Below are 13,167 nucleotides of genomic sequence, written 5' to 3'. Positions count from 1 at the left end.
CCACACAAACTCTTCCACATGCTTTCCCTCTCACATACCCAGCCCAAGCACTGGTTCTTTTGATCTTATCTCTTTTTTTTACTCTTCCATCCTTCTTTACTCCCTTCATTTGGGCTTCTCTCATCTCCTCATTATCATCTCCATTACCAAACTGGTTGTTTTTCTTTTCCTTTTTTTTTTTTTGGACATTACACTTTTAAAAATATTTCTTTGGCCAATTATGTCTTCCTTTCTGTCGTTAAGTCCAACTTTTCTTTCCTAAATTGTTAACAGGGTGATGACCTACCTTAAGCAGACGTACCTTACCCTGGATTGTTTTCCCTGACTCTCAACCTATTTCTCTGTCTCTCTATCTTATCTATAAACCTGTCCTCACCTCACACTCTTCATTCTTCTTGACACCCCTCTCCCACCACCCCCATGTTCGTTTTTTTCTTTAGCCGATTTATTTATTTTTTCACTCTGCGCTCCAAAAGCTCTCTGTATAATGCAAACTGGCTGCTTCTTTTAACACCTCAGAACATAGCGAATGTAATAGTTGCTTATAAATCATGAAACCACAGCTCAGGCACACGCTAACATGCACACATTCTGTGTGCCACTCTTTGTACAATTGCTTGCATTTTGATTCTGATGCAGCTTTTTCTGTCTCTTCTCCTGCTTCTGAACCGGGATTTTACAGCTTCTTCTTGGGGCAAGTACTCACTGTTCTGTGTCCTCTGTTTCCTTCTTGCTGTGTGATGCTCTTCCATTGCATAAACCTTTTTGTCCTTTATTGTTTGCATTATTGCATTGAGATGTTTATTATCTTATCAAAGCACAGAGGGCCATTTTAGTCAAAGGTTAAAAGTGGCTGAAAAAAGCACTGGATTTGGCATATCTGGCTTTAGTTAATTTTTTGCTAACTTTGATGTAAACACCACAAAGCATAAGCAATGGTGTAGCTATTCCAACAGATGAGATCTTGACTGACTCTTTCAGCCTTTGTATCGCTCCCTCGGTTACCGTAACGACTTTGTCACTGTGCCATAAATGCTGTCAGAACGTTTACAGGCCTGTTAAAGAAAGTAGCATGCTGTGCCTCAGTGCCACAGTCTGCACTGATAGGAAGATTGGACTCTAAAGTTCTCCATACAGCCATATTGAGTTTCCATTTGGGGCCAGACCACCAGAACACCACCTTAATCCAGTTTATCGAGAATTTCTAATATCCTACAGAACAAGTGAGTGCAGAAACCACCTTGGTTTCTGCACTCACTTGTTCTCTAGGATATTAGAAATTGTCCTTATAGCAATGGGTAAGGTGGATGAATATATGTGGGACTTTTTCTTTATCTATATAGTGGAACTTTATATTTGTTGATGTGACCCAATACTGTGGTAGAGGAAGTGATGAGAGAAAAGTAAAGACATAAAGACACCCTTCCTAGTCTATAGAGACACAGCAACAATGAATCTGCTTGTTATGTTTTATATGTGAAGGACATTGTTTCATCCTGCACCAGATATCTATGACCCCAAAGAAACTCGGCGCTCAGTAATTGTTTTTGCAGACTGCACCGCACAAGTCAATATATTTTAAAGGCAATGTCCAAAAAACTCTTCATTTTAAGAGACTACAGAATGATGGCTATTGATGCCTGCCGTGTCATTTATACGATAAGAATTACCAGACTGTTTTTTTTTAATAAAATCCAGACTTGCAGCAAGTAACACCCTGGAAGAAAATTTTTCTCATATTGTTTTATATTTACATCTTGTTTCCTTGCATTCCCACAGTCTACCCCACCTTTCATTGTTTTATGTTCTGTTCTTTTCTACAAAGTGCAATCAATCTCTGTTATTTATATATTCAAGGTTTGTCTATTAGTCCTAATATCCTTTCAGTGCAGCATAGTATTTCATTACCTACTGTAGGGAATATACACATCTCAACATATTTTCCCAGGTATGACATCATTCGTCAGATGACAAACTCACTTTTATCACCCTTTGTCTTTCCTGCTTTCCCCTCTCTCCTACTCTTTTTCTCTGGGGTCACAACAGGGCAAGAAGGCAAGTATTTCTCAGTCAGTTATTCTCTCATAGCTTCCCATTCTAACTCCATTCACACTCTCTACTTTAATCCATCACCTCATATCTGTCTAATTCTCTTGTGACTATGTATGGCTATGGATTTTGGAGCTTGTCATGGAATTTGGACTCCTGTGTGTGTGTATCAACCAAAATAAATTCTGTTTGTCTGCTTATCATGTCATCTCACAGTGAATACTTTCACATATAGCCATCACACAGCTGGCTCCTATTCTACTTATCTGTAAAAATATATTTTTGGATAATATAATATTTGATACTATGAGCCTAAACAAGGTTGTTTTTTTGTTTTTCAAAAGCAATGGAGACCTTGCAGCAGGAGAGATTTGAAGAATTTGGTTATACCTACATTGCTCCAAGGTGAGTGGTCCTCACATTTACTATACATCCTCTATATACTATACAGGAGATTCCAACTGACCAATGCTGTTTCTTCAGGGAGTACTGCAAAGAGCTGAAGTTGTCACTCAACAACACCCAATTTCTCCTCGACTTCAACCAGTACATTGATAGAAACACTCCAGATGCATGTGAGTCATGCATCTTTTTCAGTGTTATTTCACTGTGCACATTTGTACTTGTTTCCTGCACTGTTGGTACTCATATTGCATATACACCCAGAACAGCAGACGGTATGTTGCATTTCTATATGTGTGTATGTATTTGTACATTGCATATTTTACAGTTTATCATGGTCTAAAAGATTTTCCACTTGCAAATCTTGATCTCAAGGTCAGAGCATGACTGTGATCATTACTATATCCTAAGCAGGATGATAACAGAATTATCGACTGAGTTTCCTACAAGTCTGATGCTGTCATGCTGCACAATGACTCATAGTGTTTGTCATCACCTAATGGATCTCACCCAGAGTATGGCTTACCACCATCATCCAGCTAATGGATCAGTGTACCATGATCCATTTTAACCCAAGGTCAAGTCATGTACTTTGCAGTACGTTGAGTCATTGTGAAATGTTATGGACATGATTTAAAACAACACTCGGGAGATGTTGTGTTGAAACTCTATAGAGAAACGTGCTTGAATGATTTCATTTTGAAAAGCACGTTTTTGAGATTTAAACTTAGCATCTTGGCATCATCTCCCTCCTAAATATACAACAGTCAATCCTTCACAAAGTACACCTGCTTTCTGAATTGCAATAGCCACACAAGCCTCCCTGCTGGATGGTTTTCGGACAGCTGTCATTTTCCCTTGATTTATTTAGAGAAGAACATTGGCTGAATACACCTGCAATTTTTTTCAGACTCTGACTTTCACCTGCATGACAACTTGTTTTATTCTAACTTTTAGCAAATTAGAAGATCTGATTGGTTTCAGCTCACTGGTGCACATTCCAAAAGCATAAGTTATTAATGTTACCTGCCCAGATTTGTAAACAAGAGACTGCTTTTTGCATTACTATAATTCACCTGTCACGCACTGTTGTTGTGCTATGTTTCACTGCCTGGAATATGTAAAAAATACCTTGTCTTTAATCTATAGGTAATGTGTCCCTTGTGAGTCGACTGATCCTGGATGCAGGTTTGACAGCTGAACTGGTTAAACTTTGGAGCGAGCAGACCGTGTGAGTGCCAAAACTTTTAGGTCTTGTGTATTGAAAGCAATGCAAATAAACAAATGTGAAAATCTGCACTTCAATAAAATAGTGATAGGGAATTTAAATAAATTTTCAATATTATGTGGTGATACTCAGGCAAAAGATGATGATTAGAATACAAAATTTCAAATTTGGATTCATTACTCCATAAGACCTGTTGCAACAAATGTTCAATCCAGTTCTTGTATTATTTTCTCCCTTCTTCCCATCTTGATTTGCTTCATTCCATTGAGACCTTATCTGACGAGGCTTCGGCAAACACTAGATGTAGCAGGTGTTTGCTGGAATTGTTTCCTGTTTCCTAATTACAAGTCTTTTTTTGTCCTCAAAACATTTTTTTTAATGAAACACTGCATATAGTGCTGGGATAAGCCATATTTTCAGCTAATAACACTTTGAAAATATTTTTGGTGCAAAACTACTATTTCATCTATGTCAAGCCATTTTTCATATTCAGCTAAAAAGGTTAAGGCAAATTGTGTATTGTTTTAAATAGGCTGCTAATGATGTGCCTGAAGATACAATTTAAAATAGGTTATTTGCTAAGTTGTCTGTATAGAGATGAAACAGGTTAATCCCTTGAGTTCGGTCTGTTTTTTATGCTTGAATGAGACATATGTCAATGTAAAGGGATTTAAAAAACAAACCAAAAACACCCCTGCCGTTCATTTTAAAATGCTCAGCTACAAGGACTAGAGCAGCGGTCTCCAACTCCAAGCCTCAAGGGCTGGTGTCCTGCAGGTTTTAGATATCACCCTGGGTCAACACACCTGAATCAAATGATTAGTTCATTACCAGGCCTCGAGAACTTCAAGACATGTCGAGGAGGTAATTTAGCCATTTAAATCAGCTGTGTTGGATCCTGCAGACATTAGCTGTAGCACACCGGCCCTTGAGGTCTGGAGTCGGACACCCTGGACTAGAGGGTTAGGGTTCAGAGTTGAAAATGAGCGAAAAAGCAGCTAATGTCTAAAGAAAAACTTTGAAAGACTTTTAGAAAACCTGGGAAAGTACTGCCTAACACCATCCATTCATCCATCCACCCATCCAAATTAAGTATGAGTCACAAAACCCACCCTGGAGCCAGGCCCACGGAGACATTGCTGGCAAAAGTCTGGTGATGAATGAGCTACATCATTCCACCACCCACAGGAGGCGCTGTAGAAGTCTGGTGCAGTATGAATCAGATGGTGATTGAAGCCAGAGGCCTTGGCAGTCCGATCCCCTGAAACTGCTTTGGTTACATAGAATGCCATGGCTCTGGTGCAAAAGGAAGCTTAAGATAGTGCTAGTGATGAGGCCTAGTGATACTGGCTAAATTTAATTGGACTTTGGCCAAACATCTGATTGAATCCAGCCAGGGGTATACTTGTACACCCTGAGTTGGGGTGCTGGAAGGTGCCCCATCTGGAGACTCCATTGTCTTGCGAAATGACAGTGTGACCTGAAGGAATGTGATTGTGATGTCTTAAAAGAATTACAAAGTCTTGTGGCTCGTTGGAAGGAAAATTTAAAGAAATGAGGGGTGACTCAAGACATTTGCACAGTACTATATACATTACAGAGTACTGTGCAGTGGAAAACTTTGTTCTATTTGTACACCACTGCTCTGAACTACCCTAGCTGATGATTACTTCATGCACAGTTTATTGGCTGAGCCAACGTTTCACTTCTTTCTTGTCCGCCATGGATGATTTGATCACAACTTATGAGTGAAATATGATGAAAGCAAAGTATAAAATGCATATCACACCCAACCACATTGTGCTTTGCCAAGACGCTGTTTTGAGGGGAAAATAAAATAATTACGTCAGTGTGTTTGCTTTTATGGTATGCCCCCTTGTCTGAAATAATCCCAGCACACATTTACACACACTGAAGGGTATCTGTTTAACATTATGACATATAGAGACAATCGAATGGGTATAAAACAGTTTGTGTCTGTAGTCTGATCTCAGTTCACAAAAGCTCTTTTTCTGTAATTGTGAGTGTGATTGACTTTGATGTTTGATTTTCTGTTGCTTTCCATGTTCTCAGGGATGGGATAGCGGCCAGGTTTGTAGCTACAGATGGAGGAATCACAAGAGTCTATCCAAGAAGGTACTCTTAGTTTTTCTTTGTATTTACATTGCTATCATTAGCATTGGGAAATATCACTGAATTCTTTCCCCAAATACCTTGTGGTGAAAATGTGTAAAATGAAAATTGATACAGACTGTAATACTCTTAGGTTGAATGGTTTTGGCTGCTTTACTCACTTGCTTCACTGGGCTATTTTACAGAACATGGAGGATTAAACTCTTTCAGCTGAACTCCCAGGGCTTGCCAGACCAGTATAGGACAGGGGTTAAGACTACAAAAACCACAGCCAAATACAGCAGTTTTTCCTCAATTTCTCCTCAATTGCCTGAACAACATTTAGGGGCTCCACTTTTCAAATATACAGCAACATTGCAACTAAAACTGAATGCACATAGTCTTTGTTCTCACAATCAAAAACACAATATACAGTTCGTTATTGCTTTTATTATAAGGACGTCACACCCTACAAAGGGTGTGAGCCTATTTTTATGAGTTACAACTGGCTATAGATTAAAATATGAGTTGTTTAGAAAGATCAAACACATTTACTTGGTGTTTTATGGCTGTAACAGACCCCATATAATATTACACACCTTTATTAATGTTTTCAGTGCTGGGGAAGAGTGGACTGAGAATCCTGAGACATATGAGTCAAGTTTCTACAAGCGGACCCTGGACAATGAAATTTATATTTTCACAGCTCCATCTTTCAACGGCAAGTTTTCTGAAAGGTTTGGATTTGCATGCACATTTCTGTGTGTGAGGATCTTCAGTGTGGTCTGGCACTGAGCCTTTTCTGTTCTCTGCCTTTGGACGCCATCCCAACCCTACTGGCAGAGATCAGGCTCTCAGCCCTCTGATATCACTCTCTTTATCCTTCTTCTTTTCCCGCTGTGTCTTAAAGTGCTCATCCCCACCTTCCCTCCCTTCTGTCCTGTATACTTCCTGTCATCTCCGCTGATCACTCTAACAGACATCAGTGCAGTGATGAAGCCATGCTTAAAGCTCCAGTACACGTGACTAGATTAACACGTGCTGGCTTTACAGGGTCAGCTCTTGTAAATTTCGGCAGATAAAAATGTATGGAATTTTGCACTGGGAGTGGAAATTGCTCTCTGCCGCATACTTCTAAACATGATTTCAATTAAATTGCAATGATAAAAGATCATCTAACCTTCTTTCATCTTTTTCCAAATTGCAGCAGAGAGTGGGGAGTCTGTGTCTGAGTCAGGTATTCTGGTGAGCAAAGCAGTGGATCTTGTCATTAATGAAGTCACGCTCAAACCAGCAGGTCAGTCTTGCTAATACCACGCTGATTGCTTCTTGTGATGAAACACAAATAAAAAGACCTCTGCCTGTTTTGTGGTTTGTTCTGTAGTGGTGGGAGTGAAACTCAATGTCTCATTCTGGATGAACAGTTTCATGAATGCCACACTGAAACTGAATGTAAGCTGTTCATTTTATTGTTTGAAATATCTAAGAAATGTATATTTTACTGAACTTTTTTTTTTGCCTCACTCAATTTATTTCCTTTTAGTGCAAAGATGAGATTTGCGGCTGTCTAAGGAATGACAAGGTATAACCATATAAAAAAAACTACCAGTTTATTTAAATACTTTTTTTGAACGCTTTTTCAGTTGTTTAACACTTTTTATCCTCCAGCATGTGGACTGTGTGATACTGGATGATGGAGGATTTCTTCTCATGTCCAACAAGGATGAGTACATTACCCTGGTGAGTTATCATCAGCAATCTTTACATTATTGCAAACATGTAAGCTTCACTAATTTGGAACATTCCTTTTTCTCTCTACAAATTGTGATCATAAAAATGTGTGGCCACATGTTCAGAAGGGGCGACTTTTCCAGCAGTCATGTTTCTTGTCTTTTCTATTCATTTTTTACTTGTCTACAAACTCAGTTCCTCTTACCTTTGACAGAGAAATTCATCAATCATATATACGGGTCAAATAAAGGACTTATGACTCATTTACAAGAATGGCCTGTTTGCTTTTAGCTCTACTTTTCTACTACAGCAGTGCACCCATGTGTCTGGTAAAGTAGAGCACTAGACTCTGGACGAAGATCAAAGGGAAGGCTCCGATGGGTCTTAGTCAATCATGGAAGCTTTACTGAACTGTTTCCCCTGTGTATGTGAGAAGTCCGCTCAACTGTGTTAACTCCACTCTTTTAGGCTGCCTTCAGCCCCAGCCTGTCAGTTGTAGGATATACTGTGAGCTCAAAAACATCTCATGTCAGTCAAGATAGGACATCGGCTGTCTTTGATCCATTCTACCATCACAAAATCTGACACATACAGTTTACTCTCTTTGAGTATTCTTTTCCACATTGTGAAACAATTGATGTCTTCAGAGACAATGCCAAGCCTTTTGTGCTATTGAAAAAAAGTAAATGTATGCAGTGACAGTAGTTCTATGATCCAGAAAAAGGATCCCTTTATTAGGCTTAACAGTACACCTCTTCACTTAGAATCTTTTCCAATCTATAATAGAAGAAGTGGAATTCTTAAGACTAAAAATCTTGTTCTGGGCCATGGATTCAGATATATAGCATTGCCTAAGATGTGTTTCAATGACAAAGAAAAATTAACCGCTCAGTAACCTAATACACACGGTTAAGTCAACATGAAAAAGTCCTGTGACAATGACCTCAGTCGAGCATCAACATGTGTAATTGGCGACTGGAGGATTCCACCACTTTCTATCTAGCGAGATCATATGCCCTCTGTGAAAAATTTGAATGGGAAAGCAATACAGTGCATGTACTTCACAAAGTACAATCTGATTGGTCCCAAACTCATCCTTCAGCATAACAGCCACAAACATGCTTTTGTAAAGAACTCTTTTTAGCCACAAGTAAAACAAAGAGTCTCATAACAGATGGCAAAGCCCCACAGAGTGCTGATCTCAACATCACTGAGGCAGTGTGGGCTTACATGAAGAGGCAGAAGGCTGTGAGACAACCCAAATCCACAACAGAACTGCAGAGAAGCAAAGTTTATGTGGAAAGGTCTACATTTTTGTGAACGACTCACCTGCCAAGCAAAGTTATGATTTTGTACTAAGTCTACAAGAAAAGTTAAAGCTAGCTGTGGAAAAAACGTTTAATTTGGAAAAAAGAAACTAATTGAAACAATATTGCGTATTTGCATAATTAAAAAATATACAGGAAATGACGTAAGTTTATCAGTTTTGTCAAATTTGCCATCACAACAGTCATGAGGACGCTTTGTTGCACATGTGTTTATTTAGACTACGATGTTTGTATAACTGTGGCTCATCTACCTCTGCAAAGTGCTGTGTTTGTATTCTAATACCTTTTCTGAACTTGCATCTTTCCCATGGAAACTTTCTACATATTAAAGCATCAAATACTAAAAATAATACAATTTAAAATTAAAAAATTGCAATTTATAAAAAAATAGGTTACACAATAACTAACCTAAAAATAACTAACAAATCATTTAATGGGTTGTAAATTAATAGTTATTAAAACAGCAATAAATACTGCTAAATAAATATTGTCCATTGTCAGTTATTGTTAAACTAACTCACACCTGATGATGATCACTGAGCACGTGTAATATTTTAATTTAAATTTATTTTTGTTGTTGTTTCTAATTATAGAAAATTGTAATTTTATGGAATATAGATGAGGTGATAAAATTAAATTTTAATTACATCAGCACACATAATTTTTAAAGCCTTATGTAGTGTTTAATGGTATCTCTATTTGTTGACAATTCCCACGTACAGTATAATGGTCATTTTGTTATAAAGTTTTTATCACTGACCTATGAGCCTGTTCTTATTTTCAGGGTATTTAAATATTTTGGTTTTATAAAAGTTGCTGGTATCGTAATAGTAAGAGCATTCTCTTATTATTACGATATTCTCAATCCCACCTATTATATATGGAAACTTTTTTTACTTTATCATTACAGCTAACATTTTTCATCCAAAACTGCATTTGTTTTCTAAACTGTTTAAGTACTTTTGGTACCTAAAGCTAACTAGTGAACAAAACAGAACACAAATAATAGTACATGTTGCAGTTATTTGACTGACTCCAGTGCCAATCTGCCCGACTTTTATGGAAACTTAAAAAGGTATACTGTAACGTAGAAAACATTTTCAGTTTTACAATAGCTATCAAGATAATATTTCTAGATACCCAATACCATTTACAAACGTTTACTTAGGCAGTATCATTCAACAGCATAGCATGCATTTTTATTGCTATGCAGATGATATCCAGCTTTATTTATCCATAAGGCCAGATAACACACACCAATCGGCAAAACTGTAGGAAAGTCTTAAAGATGTAAAGACGTAGATGACCTTTACATTTCTGCTTCGAAATTTAAATAAAACTGAGGTTATTTACTAAAACATAGCATCTATCAAGTACTTACTCTGGATGACACTACCTTGGCCTCCAGTAACACTATGAGGAAAGTTGGAGTTGTTTTTGACCAGGATATGACCTGGTCGTTTGGAATCCTTCGCACATACAAGGTCTTGAATAATTAGGCTTCATCTTACGTTAAAGACCTCATAGTACCCTACTCCAATAAGGCAGTTTGCTCTCCAACTGCTGGGTGACTTGTGGTTCCCAAGATGTGAGGTAGAATGGGGGAAAAGTAGAATGGGAGGAAGAGCTGCCAGATTTCAGGCCAAGAAACAGCTCTCAGTTTGGATTCAGGAGACAGACACCCTCTCTGCTTTTAAGATCAGGCTGAATGCTTTCCCTTTTTGATAAAGTATGGCTGCCTCTCCCCGAGCCTGGTTCTGTCAGAAGTTTCTTCCTGCTAAAAGGAAGATTTTCCTTGTCAGTGTTTCCAAGTGCTTGTTTAAAGTGGGTTGTTTGATTGTTGGAATTTTCTCTGTATTATTGTAGGGTATTTAACTTGTAAATAAAATTAACTGAAAAAAAAGCTATTAACCTCAGACAAGAGGTTCATATATATATATATATATATACGGTATGTACCACCGGCAGATAGAGGAGGTGGCTGATATCCAGAAATCCTACCAGTGGCTGGACAAAGCTGGACTGAAAGACAGCACAGAGGCACTAATCATGGCAGCACAAGAACAAGCTCTGAGCACAAGATCCATAGAGGCTAGGGTCTATCACACCAGGCAAGACCCCAGGTGCAGGCTGTGTAAAGATGCCCCAGAGACAATCCAGCACATAACAGCAGGGTGCAAGATGCTAGCAGGCAAGGCATACATGGAACGCCATAACCAAGTGGCCGGCATAGTGTACAGGAACATCTGTGCCGAGTATAACCTGGAAGTCCCGAGGTCAAAATGGGAGATGCCCCCAAGGGTGGTGGAGAATGACCGAGCTAAGATCCTGTGGGACTTCCAGATACAGACGGACAAAATGGTGGTGGCTAACCAACCGGACATAGTGGTGGTAGACAAACAGAAGAAGACGGCCGTAGTGATCGATGTAGCGGTTCCGAATGACAGCAATATCAGGAAGAAGGAACACGAGAAGCTGGAGAAATACCAAGGGCTCAGAGAAGAGCTCGAGAGGATGTGGAGGGTGAAGGTAACGGTGGTCCCCGTGGTAATCGGAGCACTAGGTGCGGTGACTCCCAAGCTAGGCGAGTGGCTCCAGCAGATCCCGGGAATAACATCGGAGATCTCTGTCCAGAAGAGCGCAGTCCTGGGAACAGCTAAGATACTGCGCAGGACCCTCAAGCTCCCAGGCCTCTGGTAGAGGACCCGAGCTTGAAGGATAAACCGCCCGCAGGGGCGTGCTGGGTGTTTTGTTCATATATATATATATATATATATATATATATATATATATATATATATATATATATATATTAGGGGTGCAACGATACTCGTATCGATATTGAACCGTTCGATACAGTGCTTTCGGTTCGGTACCCATATGTATCGAACAATACAAAATAAATTTTTAATTTATTTTATCAACTTTCCTTCTGACGATGCTGTCTGTGTTGAGCGCTCAGTGGATCTGCGCTCGGCAGTGCAGCCTAGGCGGAGCAGTCGAACGCAGATTCACTGAGCACAGGGCAAGCTAGCGAGACAGAAGTTAAGCTCTCCTTGCAACATGGCAAATTAAACCTCCCCCACCCTCATTCAGATCTGGCGTTTGGAACTATTTTGGTTTTCATGTGACATATGACCCTGAAGGTAAGCGCGTCATGGACTAAAGTAAAACAGTATGTTGGATGTGCCACGCAATGCTCAATTACATGGGTGGGAGCTAGTGTGTTAGCGCAGTTAGCTCGTTAATGTGTTGGCCGTCCAGCCCCATGCACGGGCGATCCACGGTAGCTCGTTAATGGAGATTTGCCGTGTTGTGGCGTTAACGTCATTTCAACGAGATTTACGCTGACAGCACTAGTGGGAACATAACAAATATGACTGCACATTTACACCGACATCATCCTAGTGCAAAGACAAGCGGAAGCAGACAAAAACAACAAACACGCATGCTACAAACTTTTCCCGAGTCATTTAGACAGCCGTTAGCACATGATTCTTCTTATGGGGACCTGTTATGTTTAATATGCTGCTGAGAATATAGCCCAGAAGAAGCATATAGTATAGCTTTTATTTTGGAAAGAGACATTTCTCTTTAATAAACTCTCTTTTTCCAAAGATAAGTGATTCCTCAATCAGTTACAGGGCTCGCAAAATCGCCTGCCTGATGTCCTGGGGCTAGCGATTTTTCCAGTCGGGCTACCAAAATCTATCTCTGCCCTGCCCGTCGGGCTATTGTAGGAAGGAAAAATATATGTCAATGCTTTTGCATTCTTTCGGAAATGTAGCTGGGTAATTATGTCATTGGCATCGGTGAGCCACTGCCAATATGTGACATATTGAAATCGAGTTTGAATTTGTGCTTGTTTTTTGCTTTCACTTTGCAATCGCCTGAACTGTGTATAGAGAGCGACAGCACTGATTGGTTAGTGATGATAATTTGCGCACCAATTCCTCTGACATCTTATCAATGTTAGCTTACTATGCAAACATGACAAGTGAAATCTCCCGCAGCAAGCTTAAACATGTGAGAGGTTGATCGCGCAGAGAATCGCTGAGCGTTATGTGAGTGCGTGTGTAAAAGCAGCAGGATACATACTGTAGCGGGTCAGGGCTGTTCGGGGTTCTGTTTGTACAGTTATGTTTTGTTTATGTTGCCATAGTGACGGGTGACGCCCTCTCGCTGCGACGGTGTGTTCTTCCGGGGTCAGAGGGCGCCCTGTGTGTTGTTGTTGTTGCTGTGCTGTTGCTGCGCTGTTGCCGCACTGAGCAGTTAGCTAGCGGCAGTGTTCTTCTGCAGATGTCAATAAACGGCTGT

The 13,167-nt window shown here is 39.7% G+C and overlaps 1 protein-coding gene across 6 annotated transcripts in view; it reads left to right on the top strand.

Annotated features, from left to right (window-relative positions):
* Positions 1-13,167, top strand: part of LOC147324586 (voltage-dependent calcium channel subunit alpha-2/delta-1) — a 78,751-nt gene that overhangs the window by 55,907 nt on the left and 9,677 nt on the right. For all 6 annotated transcript variants that reach the window (XM_086298490.1, XM_086298489.1, XM_086298486.1 and 3 more), the window contains 9 exons: positions 2,394-2,454; positions 2,533-2,624; positions 3,601-3,682; positions 5,753-5,815; positions 6,409-6,512; positions 6,999-7,088; positions 7,176-7,243; positions 7,335-7,373; positions 7,460-7,531. In XM_086298490.1, the coding sequence (XP_086154616.1) occupies positions 2,394-2,454; positions 2,533-2,624; positions 3,601-3,682; positions 5,753-5,815; positions 6,409-6,512; positions 6,999-7,088; positions 7,176-7,243; positions 7,335-7,373; positions 7,460-7,531 (671 nt within the window). The remainder of the gene's footprint in view (positions 1-2,393; positions 2,455-2,532; positions 2,625-3,600; positions 3,683-5,752; positions 5,816-6,408; positions 6,513-6,998; positions 7,089-7,175; positions 7,244-7,334; positions 7,374-7,459; positions 7,532-13,167) is intronic.

This window comes from Aulonocara sp. 'chitande type north' Nkhata Bay, linkage group LG7 (assembly GCF_057382095.1).
Source record: "Aulonocara sp. 'chitande type north' Nkhata Bay isolate Kocher_YH1m ecotype deep benthic linkage group LG7, A_spYH_male_GT1.1, whole genome shotgun sequence".
Lineage (NCBI taxonomy): Eukaryota > Metazoa > Chordata > Actinopteri > Cichliformes > Cichlidae > Aulonocara > Aulonocara sp. 'chitande type north' Nkhata Bay.
Note: the sequence above shows the minus strand (reverse complement) of the source record. Positions and strands in the feature narration are given on the sequence as shown.